Here is a 20,908-nt window from a genome sequence, read left to right as displayed (position 1 = left end):
AGCTGTGACGGTGTGAGCGGCCATCCACCTTACGCAATTAAACTATTTTTTTCATACTTTAATTATAAATGTAAAGTGTTTATTGACATGTACACAGGGGTTTTCTTTCTTTAACCCCCCCCATCCCGACGTTTTCTGGGCAGTGGTACGCCCCAGACCCGACATTTTTTTTTTTTTTTTTTTTTTTTTTTTTTTCAAACATTCGCTTTTGGTGAGAAACATCAAAAATTCATAGAGAAATCGCTCACCTGAGGTTTAAAATACTCTTTACAGGTAGGAGTACCTCCTTACCTTACAGGGTTTTCTATCAGGCTGGCTGCAAAGAAAACGAGTTCTATGGGAGGATAACTATTCTACACCACTCATAAACGGTATTTATTTATTTATTTGGTACAAATTTATATGTAGTACGAGAGTATATTGGTTTTCAAACTGTAATATAGGCATTATAAGCATTGTTTCACTCACTAACTCATCACCATTCCTGACCTTTTTTTTTACCACATTACCTGATCATCATTTCTGACTGTTTCTTCCTCTAAATTTGTCCTCCACATTGTCATCAATTGGGGAATCACTCTGGCCCTGAATTTCGTACTGTGGCATGACATGGCTTTACTGGCCAGGTCACTGATAACAGGTGAATTGCTGAGAAAAGGTCATGCAGGGGGGGGGAGGAGGTCATGCTGGGTAAGGCATTGTCCCTGCCTGGCATCTTGTAGAGGAAGGTGTCTCGTGTATACGTGCCAAAAATCACTCGCGAAAATTGAAAATTGTGCAAATTGAGGATCTTGCAATGTTGCTGCATTAATTTACGTCTCCGGGATATGAGTGCACATCATGTGAGGACGTGAATTCATATCTCCGGGACAGGGCGGATTAAAGAAGGAAATGGGGGGCTAGGGGTGTTTTTAGGGGGGCACCAATTTTACACAGATTTTCGATCTTCGCAGGGGTCTCAGGCCCCTAACCCCCGCGAAGACAGAGGGTCGACTGTATATATCTATCTATTTCTAACTATTGCCAGACGCCTCAATCCCGTTTGGGGTGGCCACAAACAAATCGCCTCCACGTCGCCCTGTCCTCCGCCATTTCACTGCCCTGCTCCCAACTCACACACCCCTCTCTCATATACCTCTCCACCCCATCCCTCCATCTCATCCTCGGCCTCCACCTCACTCACATACACTCTCTTCGTCAGTCTTTCATCCTCCATCCTCTCCACATGGCCAAACCACCTCAGTGTGTTCTTCATAACACTTCCTATCACATCCACATCCACACCACAACGCTCCTTTATATCCTCATTCGTCAGCCTCTCTCTCCATGTGACTCCACAGTCTCCTCTTAAATAACTCATTTCCACTGCTCTCACTCTTGACTTGTGTCCTTCCAACAACGTCCAAGCTTCACTTCCATACGTTAGAGTTGGTATCACAATACTGTTATGTAGTAACTTTTTCACTTCCATGCTCACTTCCCTGTTTCTTATCACTGCTTTCAAAGAACCAGCAATCTTTCTTCCGTGCTGTATATATACACACATCCGGTATCCAGACAAACGGAATACTCAGAAAAATGGGAAAATTCAAAGGCTGGTAAAAATGTCAGTAAGTTATAACTGTACGCCATTTTGAATGGACCGCCAAACCGCCGTTTTATCGTGTCATGCGAGGCTTGGTGAAGTCGGACTAAGCGAGGTGAAGGCATTTCTGGCTAATGTAAATCCCCAGTAAATCCTCTTAACCAGCCCTCCTCTTCCCTCTTTCCCCTACTTGAATTCAGTCATCCTCCACACCCTCCACAATTTCCACAAATCACCAGTCTGCTTTTTACCACCAGACAGTAAACAAGCTCTCTTGCTGTTGTGTTGCTTTGATGGACGGTAATTTCAACACTCCAAAATGCCTAAAGAGCAAACGAAACGTAAGCATGTCATGCTTACCTTGAAACAGAAGCTGGACATATGCAATAGACTTGAAAAAGGCAAACATTATAAAACACTGATGACCGAATATAATGTAGGAAATCCAACGATTTATGATATCAAGGCCCAAGCATCCAAGCTCAATGAATTTTTCATGAAAAGCGAGACAAGTAAGTCCATTGAAAAAAGGCATACTCTTCATCGTTCGAGTGGTTTTGCTTAGAGAGATCTAGGGGAGCACCTATTTCTGGTCCTCTTATACAAGAAAAAGCAAGAGAGTTTCACAGTAAATTGAATACAGAAGTCGAATGTGATTTCAGTGTTGGATGGTTAAATCGTTTCAAAGACAGGCATGGAATTTGTAAACCAGACATCTCGGGAGAGAGCAAATCAGCAAACGCCGGTGTTTTTCTTCCTAACGGACCAACTCTAACTTGCACCACATAAATTCATCTTAGAACGCATGTATGCTGGCAGAGATGAAAAGAAAAAAAATGTTAATAGGAACGAAGGTTTACTTTGTTGGAAGAAAAAAGTATATGCTTGCACTTCATATGTACATCATGTATTTTATTTTGTGCAAAACAGCTGATTGGCAGCGGGTGAAGGGTGGAATGGTGGAGGTCAGTCGGGGCCGGGACCGTAAACAAAGCTTGTGTGGGGGCACAAGTGTGATAATTCTACAGTGCAGTCTTAACATCAGTTCACCAATAAATGTTCAAGATTTTATTTCTTTATTTTTCCACTTTTATGAGTACAGTACATACAATGAATACTTCGGTAATTAACAGAATGGTGCAAAACAGTGGCGGAATGGTGGTGGTCAGTCGGGGCCGGGACCGTAAACAAAGCTGATGTGGGGGCACAGGTGTCGTGATAATTTACAAATAAATATTCAGGATTTTATTTCTTTAGTTTTCCACATTTATGAGTACAGTACATACAAGAAATTATTCGGTAGTTAACGGAATGGACTTGTGCATTTTGCAGTACCGGTATTGCAAGGCATTGCATGCACATGCATTATGACCATGGTGTGTGTTTACAAGGCAATATTTCAGGTGGAATCTCTTAGTGTGCCCCCCTGATGTGAGTGGTGAGTACCTGAATGGGGTGCTTTGGAGCCGCCATTGAAGTGGTCGAGCCTGCCACTGACAGTGAACAGTCGCACTCTCATGAATCATTAATAATATATCTTTGTGTGGACTTATCACACACACACTGCCAGACGCCATGTATCCCAGACGGGGTGGCCAATGGCTTAGAGTTAATTGTTTTACAGGGAGGAGCACTAATCCTCCACCAACCCCACTTGACACGTAGGGATGCCAACAGCATCTGGTGTTCCCCGGCGGTCACCCAGCCAACGGCCATACCACGTTGAGTACACCGCTTCCCGTCCGATCAGCGAAGTTAAGCAACGTTGGGTGTGGACTTATGATTCAAATTAATGTTTGTAATGTGTAGAGGAATTATTTTTTTCTCAAATAATTGAGAAGAAATGAAGGCAAACTACTTATTATTTTCATAATAATACGTAAAAAATATTTATCCAGCTAGACTAGCATCAAATGAACTCCAAGATCCTCATTTATTTTGCATTAGTAGTCTTTTATTGTACTGAAAGAGGTGGAGTTACATTACTCACTATTGGCTGGAACGAAATACTTTGTAATTGCCCTCTTCACGTCGATTACTAGCCAATATAAGTAAAAAATCGGTACGACGCTCGTAACATCCCAAATATCCAAGTGGCGCATGCACATTGAAGGTACAGTCCCAGGGACAAGATAGACTCTGCTTTTGTTTACTAATATTGCAGCACCCAAGATTTTGTAATATTCACATTTGAGGACATCAAGATAATTTCAGAAAGGCTGTCTTAGATAAATATTTTTACAGATCAGCTTCTAACTAACTGCTCTATGCTGCAAGATATTACCAAATTCTTCTGTTACTGTGCTTTCATTTCACCAAAGATTTTGTGTGCATGTGGGACAAGGGGGATGTTGTTGATAGTGAGGTGTGAGTTATGACTGTGTTCTACCATAAAAGAGGCCATTCTGAGTCTTTTTGTTGCAACATTCGCGGCCTTTCCTCTAACTTTCGCTCTGTTGAGCACCATCTCTCCTCCTCTAAACCTCACCTTCTTTTTCTAACGGAGACTCAGCTGTCTGAGGCAACTGACAGCAAACCCTTTTCTGTATCCTCCTACTTTCTCTATACTCATTTCAAAGCCATAGGTGGCTGTTGTGTATATATACGCAACGACTTATCTTGCTCTCGTGTTCCTGAACTTGATTCTTCTGAATTCTCCACACTCTGGCTTCGGCTTTCCTGTCATTCTTTGACTAAATATATCTGTGCTGTTTACTTATCCCCTAATTCTACTGACTATCAAAAATTCTTCGACTATCTTACTTCTACGATGGAACACATTCTATCCATTTCTCCTTTCTCTGAAATCTCCATTCTTGGAGATTTCAGTGTTCACCACCACCTTTGGCTATCCTCTCTTTTCACAGATCCACCTGGTGAACAAGCCTACATCTTTTCTGTCCTTAATGACCTAGAGCAGCTTGTACAGCACCCTACCCGTATCCCTGACCGCCTTGGAGAGAGCTCCAACATACTTGACCTCTTCCTCACAACTAATCCTTCTGCTTACTCTGTTAATCTTTTCTCTCCGTTGGGCTCCTCCGATCACAACCTTATTACCTTAACCTGTCCTATCACTCCGGTGCGGCCTGTGGACCCTCCAGGGAAACGTCGTCTGTGGCATTTTGGAGCCGCAGACTGGGAGGCCCTCTGGCAGTACTTCTTTGATTTTCCCTGGAATGATTATTGCTTCCATGGCCGTGAGCCATCTGAGTGTGCCTTGCGCATTACGGAGGTTATTCTCTCGGGCATGGAAGCATACATTCCTTTCTCATATCCTTTGACGAACGCAAGGAAGCCTTGGTTTAATCACGCTTGTTCTAATGCTGTCCGCAACAAGGAGAGGGCCTACAAAAGGAACCGGAGCCAACCCACCCCTGAATCACATCATCTTTACGTTTCTGCCCGGAATCGTGCTAAGTCTGTTCTTCGCTCTACTAAAAATAATTTCATCCATACTAAATGCTCTCAACTCTCCAACTCGAATTCTTCCCGCTCCTTCTGGCATCTTGCCAAAAATCTTTCTAACAACTTTATCTCATCATCCTTCCCTCCTCTTTTCTACTCTGATGGTTCAGTAGCTATTTCTTCTACTGATAAAGCAGATCTCTTCGCACAGACTTTCTCCTCCAATTCTACCTTAGACGATTCCGGTGCTGTTCCTCCATCACTTCCCCCCTCTGACTTCCTCATGGTTGACATTAAAATTTCTTCAGTTGATGTATTTTCTGCCATCACTGGCCTCAGTACTAACAAGGCATATGGGCCTGATGGGGTCCCTCCTGTTGTTCTCAAGAACTGTGCTTCTGTGCTTACACCCTGCCTAGGCAAACTCTTTCGTCTTTGTCTGTCAACTTGTACCTTTCCTTCTTGCTGGAAGTTTGCTCTCATTCAGCCAGTCCCAAAGAAGGGTGACCACTCCCAACCCTCCAACTATCGTCCAATTGCTTTAACGTCCTGTATTTCAAAAGTTTTCGAGTCAATTCTTAATAGAAAAATTTTAAGGCATCTTTCCTATCACAACCTTCTTTCCGATCGTCAGTATGGGTTCCGTCAGGGCCGCTCCACTGGCGATCTTCTCACCTACCTTTCAGACTCCTGGTCATCCTCTTTTTGGGACTTTGGCGAAAGCTTTGCCATTGCACTTGACATCTCAAAGGCTTTCGATCGAGTCTGGCATAAATCTTTAATTTCCAAACTGCCCTCCTACGGTTTCTATCCTTCTATCTGTGCCTTCATCGCTAGCTTCCTTTCTGGTCGTTCTATGGCCGCTGTTGTAGACGGCCATCGTTCTTCTCCTAGATCTATCAACAGTGGTGTTCCTCAGGGCTCTGTCCTATCACCAACTCTCTTCCTTTTAATCATCAATGATCTTCTAAGCTGTACATCTAACCCTATCCACTCATACGCTGATGACTCCACCCTTCACCTTTCCATCCGGTTCCCGCAACGCCCATCTCAACAGTTACTTCAACAAACAAGGGATGAGGCTATGGCACACCTAATGTCTGACTTGGCTCGTATCTCTGACTGGGGTAAAAATAATATGGTTGTCTTTAATGCATCTAAGACTCAGTTCTTACACCTATCAACCCGACAAAATCTTCCACAGGTATACCCACTAATGTTTAATAATATTCAGCTTAATCCTGCATCATCCTTGAACATGCTTGGGGTTTCATTTACTCGGGACTTATCTTGGAAAGATCATATTACATCTCTTGTAAAATCTGCTTCCAAGAGATTGTGTGTGCTAAGCCGACTCCGCTCTTTCTTTACCCCTGCGCAATTGTTGACTCTATACAGGGGTTTTATCCGCCCCTGTGTGGAGTACAACTCTCATGTGTGGGGAGGCTCCCCACATACAGCTCTTCTCAATAGGGTGGAGTCAAAGGCTTTTTGTCTCATTAACTCTCCTCCTCTTACTGACTCCCTTCAACCTCTGTCTCTTCGCCGCACTGTTGCATCTTTATCTCTTTTCTATCGCTACATTAATGGTCACTGCTCCTCTGAACTGTCTGCTTGCATTCCTCCACCTCTACGACGGGCGCGTAGCACCCGTCTGGCAGCAAACTCTCATCCTTTTTCTGTCCAACTCTCTAATGCAAGAGTTAACCGTTACTCCCAGTCTTTCATTTATGCAACAGGTCAGCTCTGGAACTGTCTCCCTCTGTCTGTATTTCCTGCTGCCTATGATCTCCAGTCTTTCAAACGCAGTGTGTCCAGGCATCTCAAAATGATCGGATCTTGAATTTGGCTCTATATTGTATTTTGTTTTTCTCTTGGAGGGAACTGTTACTGCGGGCTCATGGCCTTTGGTTCCTTCTTCCTCGCATAAAAAAAAAAAAAAAACACCAGTCATGAAGTGTGTGTGGGAGTGTTAAGTCATCTGGGTAGGAAGCAGTGTGTACTTTGTAAGTGAAAGTGAAAAGCACATATTTTTATATATATACATATATTTTTCTATATATACTTATTATAGAGAATATATTGTATTCTGGATTGATTAGCCACTTTAAGAAATATATACATACTGTATATGACACTATATTATCCAAATTGTTTATTTTGTAATTTCATCATTCATAATCTGAGGAAATTGATGGCCACCCCTATTAATGCACAGGGGAACACAACAGTACGATCCTGACATCTCAGATTCTCAGCGTGCGTCCTCTCGACTTCAGTCCAGCCTTCCGACCTCTCTCAGAGCAGGCAAAAAATGACTGTTGACCGTTCCTGGATTTGGGATGGTTTGTCGAAATCGTTGACTGAAGGCGAATTTAGGCACTAATAAATTTAAGTTAGTAAATCGTCTCAGAGGAGGAAAATATGACTTTCCTCATTGAAACCATATATTAAGAGATACAAATCTACTCATATCTAAAGAATTAACATAGAAAACATTAAATTATAAGGGATGAATGAGCTGACTAGTTGCTAGACTTGCCAGATTAGAATATTTTTATCTTTTTGTATGGCTCATACAAATGAATAAGCTCTTGTTGTGTGTATTCATTGGAGAGTGTAAGTGGTTTTGTAAGTAGGAATGACATTAATCCTATCACAAGTGCACACAAACAAATGCAGCATATGATTCATGAGCATGCGTGTCCTACGACGTCTGTGGCAGGCTCGACCATGACGATTGTCAATTGTCTTCCACCCCATAAAGTACCCCATTGTATTTACTGCTGTGATAATGATCGCCTTTGTATAGATTTGAAAATCAGAACTACGGGAAAAATCTGTAACCGGGAAGATAAATTCCCCAAGCCGCCCGGTTGACTGGGATTGTACTGTATATATATATATAGATAGATATAGAGATATATCTATGTATCTATCTATCTATCTATATATATACTGTATATATATATATATATATATATATATATATATATATATATATATATACATACAGTAAAATCTCAAATTTCGACAGTTTAGAATTCGATGAATCAAATTTCGATGCATTTTCGAGTGGTCTGCTTACCTTACTTTTCTATGCAAATTCGCGAATTTCGATGCTTTCAGGGCAAGACTCCAACCAAAACAGCAAAGATAATATGTTTGATGCAAACCAAAATGCTAGAAGTGAAGGAAAATTATAAGAAAAAGTATGAACCTAACCTAATATCGTATGTAACATGTGCTCTCAGTACCAGACTCCAACCAAAACAAGCAAAGATAATATTTTTGATGTGAACCAAAATGCTAGAAGTGAAGGAAAATTATAAGAAAAAGTATGAGCCTAACCATATGTGGACATGCATTTCACTGCAGTTTAGTTGTATGTATTTTCTTTGTATTTTCGTCACAACTTACCTGTTTCAAAATGGCAAGCAAGAGTGGTTCTTTGGGTAGCAGTGGTGACTTACGAGAGCAGCCTGGCACCTCTAAATCTTTGCAGCCAAAGGAGAAATGGCAGTACAGGAAAGGGCAGAAATACACCAAGTATACACTTGCTGACAGTATGGCAGTACAATGCAGAACTACAGTCACTTAATCACAATTATAGTTCATAAAGTTTACAGGGGGTGTGGGCCAAAAAATCATGATTTTAGGTAGTTAGGTTTGGAGGCCCCGGACCCAAACTAATTTTTCCCATAAGAAGTTCAGTTTAAATTTTGATGTTTTGAATTTAGATGCGGTTTTTGGGTACATATGTCCATCGAAATTTGAGCTTTTACTATATATATATACATATATATATATATATATATATATATATATATATATATATATATATACAGGAATGACTCCTTGGTCAAATCTGCCTACTAATTTGACAACACTTGACTGTCAGCTGAGTTGAATGGAGAAAAGAACCTTTGTCAGAGTTGGAAAAAGAAATACCAGAAAATTGCATAATCATGTCATGGTTTGTCTGGTGTTGATTTAGCTTTGTAGAATGAGCTGGAAGGTTTCTGTTGTCTCAGGACTACCTTGAGTGTGATGTGAGGCCAGAACCGTAGTACTGTAGCTGGCCATGCACGACACTCAACAACACTTACACAGAGTCTAGGTAGAGACTGCTACACATATTATATATCCTATCCACACAGTAACAGTTTATTCGTTGGGGTAGGCTGAATTCATTAGTCTTGGATGGCAGATTGCCTAGGATAAGGAAAACTCCAAATTCAAACCTGAGGTCCCAGGTAAGGGTTGGCTACTGTGAGGGTATACTGTCATCAATTAAACTTGCTCAGGGTACGTTTTGGTGGGACACTGGTAGTGTTGGAGCTACGTGGCACCAAATATCACAGTTGATAATGGCCATCAGCAGGCGAAGAAAGGGCTTATCCACATAAGCATGGCCAAGGCATTAAAGAAAGTAAATACAGCAGAATCTCCTAAATCATGGCTTCATGAGACTGAGCACATGCTGCAATCTGAGAATTCCACATTAGAAAGAACTAATCTTAGGGGAAAAATTGCATATACTGGTAGGTCTGTCATCTCGGAAAAGTTGCTCCTCTTACCTCGAAAGCTACATCGAGCTGATCACCAGTGAACATTAACGACATGGAAAAGAAATTAGTAAAGCATATTTAGTGGGAATGGACAGTATTGTAAGATTATTACCTGACTGACAGACAACATTGCTTGAATGGATGGGGGGAAGGGGTTCCGAGGCTTGAGGCAGACTACGGCCTCTCAGCATGAGGCAAGTGTGCTGCTACCTCATGCTGCCGCTTCTGTGCCACTTCCATCTCATCAGCCTCCCTCAGGAACCCCTCAAAGTCTAGTGTGGAGACAGTGGAAGCAGCGTCATTGTTGCTCTCAGCTGTCTCCATGTCATCATCAAAGTCGTTGATTCATTGAGACTAATGTAATTTTTTACTAAACAGGCACAGCCTTTCCATATTTTCTATTGAAATAAGTCTTTCACAGATTACTTGATATTATTCCTGGATTACCACAGTCACTGGGCATTTTTATAAACTCTGCCTCTGAAAGCTATAAATGAGGATTTAGAGTGCGTGATACACTGACACGTCCAGTCAGGGTGGTGGTTGGTACACAATGCAGCCAGTTGGAGAGATTGTCAGTAAATACTGCCGTGGGCATCCTGCTCACTTCCGTAGGTATATTTTGTTTTTTTCCCACTCACTTCTTGAAGTCACAATTCAACAGTTAAATATCTGTGTTGCATATGTACCAAGATTACATAGCTTGAGATTGTGAGATTGTTATAATATAGGTGGAATCACCGTGCCCGCTTGATAAAGTTTTACAGAAAACTCTCAGTTGTCCGTTGTAATTCAGCCAAGCCCTGCGCCAGTTAAAGCGAAATGCTGGATATTGTATATCCTGTGCAAAATTTAGCTTTGAGCTAGATATTGCGATTCTATTCGTCTTGACTCTTCCTCCTAAAAATCTTTACCGTGAGTTAATGATGAAAACTAAGGATATAAAAACAATATAGTATTGATACAATACAATAATATTGTACAGGTAAGCCCTTAATTTACGCGAACTTTTTTCACGCGATTTCGGTTATCCACGAATTTTTCGTACAATAATTAAAACAAAATTATAGTATTCAAATAAATAATTTTAATATATAAAAGAAATAAAATATAAAAATGCCTACCTGCTGCCTTTGTGCATACATATATATATGTGTGTGTGTGTGTGTGTGTGTGTGTGTGTGCGCGTGCGGAAGGTCGGTCCACACAGTCAGTTTGAATCCGACGGTCGAACCATGCATGACTCGCGAATCGTTATTTGTGGCTTATTTTTCTGCCTTCCAGTGATTGTTTGCCTTGTCTGCCAACCTGGGGCCTAAGCATAGTGCTAGTGATGCATGTGGTAACACACCAAAATGGGCTCGTAAAGTGATGTTGCTGACAGAGAAAGTTAAAGTGTTGGACAAACTTAAGGAAGGAATGTCGGCGACAATTCCCTGTCAGGACGATTCCCCATCATTTATTTACATACCAGTTCATTTAGCAAGTACAGTACACTAGTTTTTTACTTATATGAGATATAAAATCTACCTGAAAATTAGTTATTAAAGTATTAATTAATCAATAATAAGTATAGTTATAGAATGACAGAATCATCCATGTTTTGATGGTGAATTGACTTCATGGTGAATTGTCTCTGAACTGTGTGTTTGGGGTGAGTCAACTGTTCTTACAATAAAGAAGACAGAACATAGCATACGGGAGTCAGTGAGGGCTAGTGCACCAGACTGTGCTAAAGTGTCTTCACCTACGCCTGTGAACTGGCATGGGACCATATGTTTGGGGTGAATGAGTCAACTGTTTGGACAGTAAAGAAGGCAGAATGTAGCATATGGGAGGCAGTGAGGGTTTGTGCACCAGACTGCTGAAGTGTCTCCACCTATGCTTGTGCTTGTCAGGTTTCAGTTTTAAATTTCTTACATTTTTGTTGTTTTTCATACTTTATGCTAGTTTATAAGGTGTATGTATTGCATAAACAGTATTATTCAGATGTAATATACTTAGTAGACATGCGTAATTATGTCACACAAGGGCAGAATGTATACGCGAATTTACCACATATGCGAAGGGTCTGGGAACGTAACCCTCGCGTGAATTGAGGGCTTACCTGTACTGTACATAGTGTACAATTGTGTGTACTTCCCAAGTGATGGCACCAATGGGGAGAAACAGCACTGGGGGGTTCGCACTCCTAAACAGTACATTACAGTAGGCCCTGCACATTTGCGGAATCAACTTTCGCGGGCTTCGAAGATTCGCGGATTGCCCCTCTGTGGAGCCAAGTCTGAATTTAATGGGTATGATTTGCAATGAGTTGGGGTATGTATGTAGCAGATGACGTGCCCACACTCATGTGTGGGCAAGTCATCAGCTATTTGTGATTTTATGCTGCTTTCAGGTCCCAGATGTTTTATTAGGTACAATATGTGCACATTTGCTCACAGGACACAGTTAGTCAAAGCACCAGGGTTTGGTGACTGCATGGTTAGAAGAGTGGGAGTGTACAGGTGCGTCTTGACTCTACGACATCCACAGACAAGAATGAGAGCATGGCGATATCTTGGTGCATCAGATAAGCCACGCCTATGACAGATTCTGATTGGCTGACTCTTAGCGGGCATTTTCACTGGCTCCCAAGTCTCAGGATTTCCTCTGGCTCCGCTTATGAGCCAGTTGAGACCCCTCTGTGCCAGATAGGCTTAGGAGGGTTACAATTGGCCATGGTAACACTGGGCAGGCGGAGGAAGTGTGGAAGGAGAAAAAAAATCCTCTCGTAAACCTCACCGGAACCACATGCTAACAACGGAGAGGAAACAATGCACAGCCAGGATGGGGCATCAGTGTATGCATCCTTCATGCTTGGCATGGGAGGGAAGCACTGTGATTGGCTTATAGTAAGTGCTGTGCTTGAATATGATTCTTTTAGTAATTGCTTTGTTTGACTACAGTTGTTTTATGTCTGGCTAGATATGCTGGTTTAAGGTAATGGTGGCGCATATTACACAAGACATGAGAAAAACGTCACTTTTGAGGTTGCATTCACGAATTTCATGTAATTTCCACGCATTACTGATACTGCAAACTGTTGCATGATTTTGTCACATGTTATGAATCAGCTATTTAGGAATGTGCAATTTAGGAGATTCCACTGTACAGTATATATCTGAAGTAGTGGAGAATGTTCGTACCGTACTAACCTGGCTTGATGTAAAGGGAACAGTGTTGAGAGTGTCAGCATTGTTGGCTTTGTTCGGGTTAGTTTCTTCCTCAGTATTCACATCCTGTGGAAACAAAATTACTGCAATTTATTCTTTCTCACTGTCAGCCCAAGGATATCATCAATATTTTATTCTTGCTGCTACCAGACTATTTTATTCTATATAAGAGAACCCCCTGGTGGTGAAGCCCATAGCTGACTCTTGCATTCAAAAACTCACATCTAAACTGAATGAAATCTGAAGGCACGAGGAGTTTAATGATAAAAGACCATCTGAATGAAGTAATAAACTACCATATGCCCAGGACCACATGAAAACAAGAGACACGTGTCACTTATCACAAGAGTCATCCCATCCTTCTAACATTGTCACATCACCTGCACCAAAGAAAATAACGTCTGCCTTCCGCCACAACTAACCAAAATCTTATTCAGCATTGCCCCAGAGGTTATCTCCATCATCATCATCATCATTATTGTTAATGTCATTATTGTTGTCATAATCATCAGAATTATTGGCATCAGAAGCCATCATCTTAACCCCTCGTACCTCAAGATGAGGTATAATAGGAATAAGAAACAAGGAATGAGAAATTATAATGTAGTACAGTACAATCCCAGTTAACCGGGTGGCTTGGGGAATTTACCTTCCCGGTTACAGATTTTTCCCGTATTTCTGATTTTCAAGTCAAATCTATACAAAGGCTATCACAGCAGTAAATACAGTTCAGGTACTCACCAGTCACATTAGGGGTTACACTAAGAGATTCCGCCTGAAAAACTGCCTTGTAAACACACACCATGGTCATAAGACACGTGCGTGCAATGTCTAGCAACTAGCAGTACTGCAAATTACACCAGTCCATTGTTTACCGAATTACTGTACTCATTATATGTACTGTACTCATAAAAATTGAAAAATAAAATATAGAAATAAAAGCTTGAACATTTATTAGTGAACTGATGATGTGTTAAGACTGCACTGTAGAATTATCACAACACCTGTGCCCCCACGTGAGTTTGTTTACGTTTCCGACTGTTCTTCTTCTTCCCTACCTGACCTCCATCACTCCACCCCTCACCCGCCACTCAGCTGTTTTGCAGAAAATAAAAAAAATGATGTACGTATGAAATGCAGGCATATTATTTATTTATTTTTCTTCCAACAAAGTAAACTTTTATTCCTATTAACATTTATATTCAGCCATTAGTGTTTTATAATGTTCGCCTTTTTCAAGTCTGTTGCATATGTCCAGCTTCTGTTTCAAGGTAAGCACGATACGCTTACGTTTAGTTTGCACTTTAGGTATTTTGGAGTGTACAAATTACCGTATATCAGAGGAACACAATAGCAAGAGAGCTTGTTTACTGTCTGGTGGCAAAACGCAGACTGGTGATTTTTGGAGGGTGTGGAGGATGATTGAATTCAAGTAGGGGAAAGAGGGGGAGAGGAGGGGTGGTTAAGAGGATTTGCTAGGGATTTACATCAGCCGGAAATGCCTTCACCTCGCTTTGTCTGACTTCCCCCAGCCTCGTGTGACACAATCAAACGGCGGTTTGGCGGTCCATTCAAATTGGCGCACAGTTATAACTTACTGACATTTTTACCAGCCCTTGAATTTTCCCGTTGTTCTGAGTATTCCGTTTGTCTGGATACCGGATTGCTGGGATTGTACTGTACTTGGAAAGCTACGAGTAAGGAACAAGGAATGAGATTGTATGATACTGGGAGACTATCATTACTATACTCACTGCATTGAGGTGGGTTGTCTGTTTTTCCAAATTACATTGTGGCCATCACCCTTCTCTACACATTAATGCCAACACAATACATGAGGGTATGCGCTTCCGAATGGGTTCTCGTGCCAAATTACAAAGTGCCAGAAAATGTGTTCAGAGTTCACCAATCTTCACGTGACCATACTTTTGTTATTTGTTTAGCTGGAACCCTCAATTTTTTTTAATTGATGGGTTCTCGTGCACTCGCATCGGATAGGAGAAGGGTTGAAACAGTCTAATCCAACGTAAACCGTTTTTCTGCCCAGTGGCATGAGAACCCCTTTGGATGCACAGACCATCACACACACAGTCAACACTGCACATATAGTAATGCTTCCACTCACATGCCAGCACGTTCACTCACCTCGTGTACTTCATTCTCACAAGACTGTATAAATAGTCCCCCAGTCTGATACCTGTAGTGGATCCGAGTGTCCAGCCTGAGTGGCTGACTTCTTCCAGTATTTCGGCTTCATATCTGCATAAGCTAGGAATAACAACTGCAGCAGCAGCCTAGTTTATATTAAAATAAATTCTGAATAAAATTAGTATGGTCTGCCTTTTAGTAAGTATTTTGTGTGATATTATGCAGTATTATGGTTTACACTGTACTGTCACAAGCATCATCTGTTGATCCATCCAGCACCCAGTCCTTTATTGTCCTTTCAGGAGTCTGTGGAACTCAGACTAGGCTAGTCAGTCCAGACATTTAAAGCAGGAGTGATCAGTTTCTTGTCCATGAGTTTTAACCCTTATGGTTCACTTCTGGCTTTAGTGCATTTATCCCCTCAAGCCTCTTTATCTCTCTGTCAATAGCCAGATGCCATAATCTGTCAAGGAGTGGCCTTTTTTTTTTTTTATGGGAAGGGACACTAACCTTCTGCCAACCCACTCGTTGACACGTAGGGAACATGTATGGCTTGATTAAATGGTTACCACCCAGCATTGTAAATGGTTTCCTGGCTTCCAGGAAACCATTAGGCTTTTCACTCAATGTAAAGCCACCTGAAAAGACAAGAAGAGTAATAAAAAGTGACAGGAAAGATAGGACAAATAGAAAGAGAGGAGGACAGACAGAGAAAAAGAATGATAAAGGTGAAGGAAGAAGAAGGCAGCACTACATTAAGTGAATGGATGATGGTCACCATCACCTATATCCAGTGATATATATATATATATATATATATATATATATATATATATATATATATGTATATATATGTATGTATATATATATATATATATATATATACAGTAATCACTCTAATATCCGGACGCCCAATAACCGAACATCCCCACTAACCGAACCTTATCGTCCTGGGATCAAACATTCCCAAAATGGTCCGAAAATCCAAAAAAAAATTAAAAAAAAATCGATTTTTTGCCGTCCATAATTTGAACTTGCCGCGCGCGCCGTGTGAGAGCATTGTTTTGGTTCGTCATTCCTCCGACATCCGATAGAGCGCCGCTGCATCCTCCCCACTTCCCGCCTGTCTCTCACCATGACTGGACCTACGCTCTTTGCAATGGCTGCCCACGTGCTCGCTTTTGTGGTGGTGCCGTACTTGCTGCATGGCCTCCTGCTGCTCTCTGCCCTCCTCTTAGTGTGTGTGATGATGGCCCCGCCACCTGAGAAAAGGAAGAGAGTGGTGTTGACTCTGGAAAAGAAGAGGGAGATATTGGAGAAAGTTGATGCGGGTTGGTCTTCTTCCCGCATTCTCCGCGAGTATAACCTGGCCCGGTAGACTTTGTTCGATATCAAACGTTCCCGAGACAAACTCATGCAGTACACGGCTGACTTCTCGTCGAGAAGCAAACGCAACGTGGAAAGGAAGGTTATGTTTACCCCCAAGTTTGCAGAAATCGACCGATCCATGTTGATTTGGTACCGACAGCAACGTGCAGCTGGTGTGATGGTACATGGAACGGAGCTGAAGGCTGCTGTTGAGAAGTTTGCAAGGCTTCACGACGCCCTAGACTTCAAGGCATCCGAGGGTTGGCTCTTCGCGTTCAAGTTGCGACATGGCCTTACTAACCGTAAAGCACATGGCGAAGCATTGGACGCTAACGAGGATGGAGTTGACGAGTTTTGGCACAAGGTGAAAGGCTTGATCGACAGGGAGGGCCTCACTCTCGGTCAAGTCTATAATGCAGACGAAACTGTCCTATTCTATCGCTCGCTGCCAACGAACACTCTAGCCGAGGAGACGGAGAAGCGTGTACCTGGCCGCAAGCTTTCTAAGGAACGGATATCTGCTTTGTGTTATGCCAGTGCTAACGGCATGCACCGGCTTAAGCCCGTTGTTGTTGGCCGTGCAAAGCAGCCTCGGTGCCTTCGTGGGGTGATGGATGTCCTTCCTGTCGTATGGTACCATTCTTTGAAAGCATGGTTCACAGCCGTGATTTTCAAAGACTGGTTTCACCATCACTTCGTCAAGGAGGTCATCCAGTACCAGACGAAGACACTGGGAATCCCTCGCGACCAGGTAAAGGCTGTCCTTCTCCTCGACAATGCACCTGCCCACCTGTGCGACAAGGACTTGGTTGCTGAGAATGGCCGTATTAGGTGCATGTTTCTGCCACCTAATACGACTGCTCTCATTCAACCCATGGACCAAGGAGTGATCGTGGCAACAAAGTGCCTGTACCGTCGGAAGTTCCTGGACGAGGTGATGGTTGTTCTTGAGGACGAGGACGAGCGCAGGGAAGGACGTGACACTCGAGGCAAGCGGACTTTGGAAAACCTTCACCGCTACAACATCAAGTCTGCGCTGTACAACTGGGCTAGTGCATGGAAGGAAGTCCCTGTGAAAACTCTTGAAAATGGTTGATCTCGTCTGCTTCTCGGAACAGATGTGGAGTATGATTTCCTAGGGTTTGACGTGGATGACTTCCATGCACGGCTACGTTCGCACGGCGATGATGTTGATGTGGACGATGTTCGTGAGTGGTTGGACGACGACGAGGGCGATCCTGGGTATCAGACGTTGTCTGATATCGAGATCGCGTCTTCGGTTGCTGGTGTCAGTCCCGAAGGCGATGATGATGCGGACTCCTCTCAGCAGGACACTACTCCAGCCATCCCCAAGCTGAGCGCACTCCGGGAACATCTAGAGTTCGTCCTAGACTACCTGGAACACCCGGACTGCGACAGGGAGATGGGGCCCTTGGGACTCATGGAGGAAGTGCGTGCTTTCCGGCAGCGCATCATCAATCGCCAGAATCGTCGGTCCTTGCGTCAGTCAACGATTGACAGTTTTTTCAGGCCCGTGACCCCCGCTGTGCCAAGCCCTGGCTCCACTCCGTTGCCTCCCCAAGACAGGCCCTCATGCTCCGAGCCACAGCCCAGCACATCAGCTACAGTGGAGTCACCGCTCGATGTGAGTTTGCGGCTTTCATCAGAGTCTTCTGTAGTCGGTACGCCATCACCACGACCCACCGATGCACCTCTTTTTTTTTTTTTCTTTCTTTTTTTAAATAACAGAACGGAGGAAGGAAAAACAAATGGGAAAAAAAAAAACCCATACACCAGACTACTGGTGTCCTCCATTCATAAAATATCTGTAACAGTTAGACTTGAACAGTTGTGGGTTGAAATTTGGAGGAAAACAACTCTGGGGAAGCGAGTTCCAGAGAGATGCAGTTCGGGGAATGAAAGAATTCTGATAGGCAGAAGTTCTGCAATATGGTTGAGTGACATTCCAGTCATGAGCGCTACCAGATGCCCGTGTAGCACGAGGGAAGGCATGGAGAGGCGGCACCATGGACGCAACCTCGTCTGAGCATTTGCCAAAAAAATATCTGTAAAATAATGCAAGGGAGGCAACATTCCTTCTTACTTGCAGGGGAGGTAGTTTATATGTAATGGTCGCCTGCCAGTGATACTCTCGGACTCTGACAGTGAATAAAGAGCAAGAACTTCTCCACTAGACCACACGGGAATTTTGAGTGTTGTGCAGTGAAAAAGACGGTGTGTTGTGTTAAGGATTTAAAGTTGAGAGAAAAGACTCAATGGAAAAGAAATTTAACGTAACTAACCTTCTTTGTTTTGGCTTTAGAAATTTTGAAAAGATTGGGAAAAGTTAATGTGCAACACTAAATTTAAATGGAACATTATTTGGACTAAAGTGAACACTGTGAAGAGAACGGACTTGTGTGTGTTATTGACTAAGTTCAGTGCAAGACTTCAGGAAGAGTGTACTGCAAGTGCTTCAGGAAATCGTTCTTACTGTCAGAGTCCGAGAGGAGGCGGTTATTCATCGAGGTGGCCAGGGACTTGCTGTAAGTAACCAGAATGTTTCATATTGTACTTTTTTCCATACTATACTTACCAGAATGTTTCATACTGTACTTTTTTCTATACTATACTTACCACATGCATGTGCAGTAGGAATGTGTTTTTCAGAGTCTGGCTAGGTTAGGGTCCATAAGTACCAGAATGTTTATTAATGTATGAACATACTTCTAAACCCTCATTTTATGTTTCTTTTGCATTTATTTCAGTCATTTATGTGCCTTATTGGTGTGATTTGGGTGTTAAATAGGTGCTATGCATGTCCAGAGGGAGTTGTTTAGGTGTTTCTCTGAGTTAGGGTCCATAAGTACAAGTCCATAAGCTGGGGCCCAATATCCAGACGAAACCAATAACCGAACCTACCGATGGCTCTATTGATCCGGATATTGGAGGGGTTACTGTATATATATATATATATATATATATATATATATATATATATATATATATATATATATATATATATATATATATATATATATATTTATATATATATATATACAGTAAAAGTCCAATTCTTCGGCATCCAATTCCCCGGCAAATCTGACATTTCGGCAGTTTTGAGAAATAGTCCCATTTACGAAAATCTCCGATCGTTCGGCAGATTTTCCGATTTTTTTCGTCAGTCTTGAAATTCTCCATGAGGCTCGCCAGCTAGCTACCCGCCTTTACCCGCCTTAGTGAGTGAGATAGTGGAAGTGATGGAACGAGTCTACCACTGCCATGAAGCTCAGAGGCTAGCTCTTTCTCCTATAGCATAAAGAGAGGACAAACATGTAGTGAGTCTAGCATGGGAAAGAGAATCTGTTTCGCCATTCTTCCGCCGTTCTTCCGAGTTGTTGCCGTGCTGCTGCCGACTTCTCTTGATTCTTCTGTGTGCTTTGTGAACTTCGTACCGAAATACCTCTGAAATTACTATTCGAGTGTGCTGTAAGCACCGTAACATCAGACAGGAGCTTTGTAACACCTGAGTGGACCAGCCGTGTGTTGTGAACAGTATAAACATCTTCTGCGTGCTTTGAAAATTGCCTCCACGAGTGGAAAGTTAACTGGTGTTAGCAAGAACCGTACACATAAGGTGTTGACTATTGCTCGGAAAATTGAGCTTTTGAAAAAATTAGAGGCTGGCATGAGTAGGAAACAGATAATGGATGAGTTTAACGTAAGCTCCTCTACCATCTATGATATAAAGAAACAGAAAAATGATCTATTTAAATTTGTTTCTCAGGCCTCCGGTACGACCCAGAGGAAAGCAATGAAAAATGCAAAGTTGAGTGAGCTGGATGAAGTGCTGCATAGGTGGTTTGTGGCTCAGCGTTCTGAAGGGAAGCCTATTTCGGGGCCTCTCATCATAGAAAAAGCCAAAATGTTCTATGCTGAGATGAAAATAACAGAACCATGTATTTTCTCTGATGGGTGGCTGAGAAATTTCAAGGCTCGGCATGGCATCAGGCAGTTGGATATGAGTGGGGAATCGATGTCTGCTGATGCTGATGCCGCCGAGAAGTACAGTGAGGCTTTCTGTAAACTCATCAAAGACCATGAGCTTCAGCCTTGCCAGATTTATAATGCAGATGAGACAGGCCTTTTTTATAAGAGCATCCCTGAAAGGACTCTAGCAGGGGTAGGAGAAAAGGCAGCTAAAGGATTTAAAAGAAACAAGGAACGATTAACAATGTTAGTGTGTTCAAATGCCTCGGGAACACACAAGCTGAAACTTTTTATTGTGGGGAAATATAAGCACCCGAGAGCATTGAATAATGTCCAACATTTACCAGTTTGGTATGATGCTCAAGGAAATGCCTGGATGACCGCAGCAGCTTTTTCGTACTGGTTCCACCATCACTTTGTTCCATCAGTGAAAGCTAATTTGGTGAAAGAGGGTTTGCCTACTGAATCTAAGGTCATCCTCCTACTGGACAACTGCAGGGCTCATCCTCCTGCCAGTGAATTAGTGAATGGGAACATTTTTGTTGTGTGTCTGCCCCCAAATGTGACATCATTAATTCAGCCAATGGACCAGGGAGTCATCCAGAAAATTAAGACTTCATACC

General features: G+C 42.4%; 2 protein-coding genes across 2 annotated transcripts in view; one reads left to right on the top strand and one right to left on the bottom strand.

Moving 5' to 3' along the window:
* The window catches only part of LOC145391820 (uncharacterized), a 97,763-nt gene extending 87,875 nt beyond the window's left edge, over window positions 1-9,888 (bottom strand). The window contains exon 1 of the mRNA XM_080266308.1: window positions 9,775-9,888. Coding sequence (XP_080122434.1) covers window positions 9,775-9,888 — 114 coding nt within the window. The remainder of the gene's footprint in view (window positions 1-9,774) is intronic.
* Window positions 1-20,908, top strand: part of LOC145391972 (mitogen-activated protein kinase kinase kinase 4-like) — a 503,013-nt gene that overhangs the window by 426,977 nt on the left and 55,128 nt on the right. The gene's annotated exons all lie outside the window — the stretch shown is intronic.

Source organism: Coenobita brevimanus, chromosome 20 (assembly GCF_032717465.1).
Source record: "Coenobita brevimanus isolate Jiangsu-jjx chromosome 20, ASM3271746v2, whole genome shotgun sequence".
NCBI classification, from domain to species: Eukaryota; Metazoa; Arthropoda; class Malacostraca; order Decapoda; family Coenobitidae; genus Coenobita; species Coenobita brevimanus.
The sequence above is the reverse complement of the archived record's forward strand: the minus strand, read 5'-3'. Positions and strand labels throughout refer to the sequence as shown.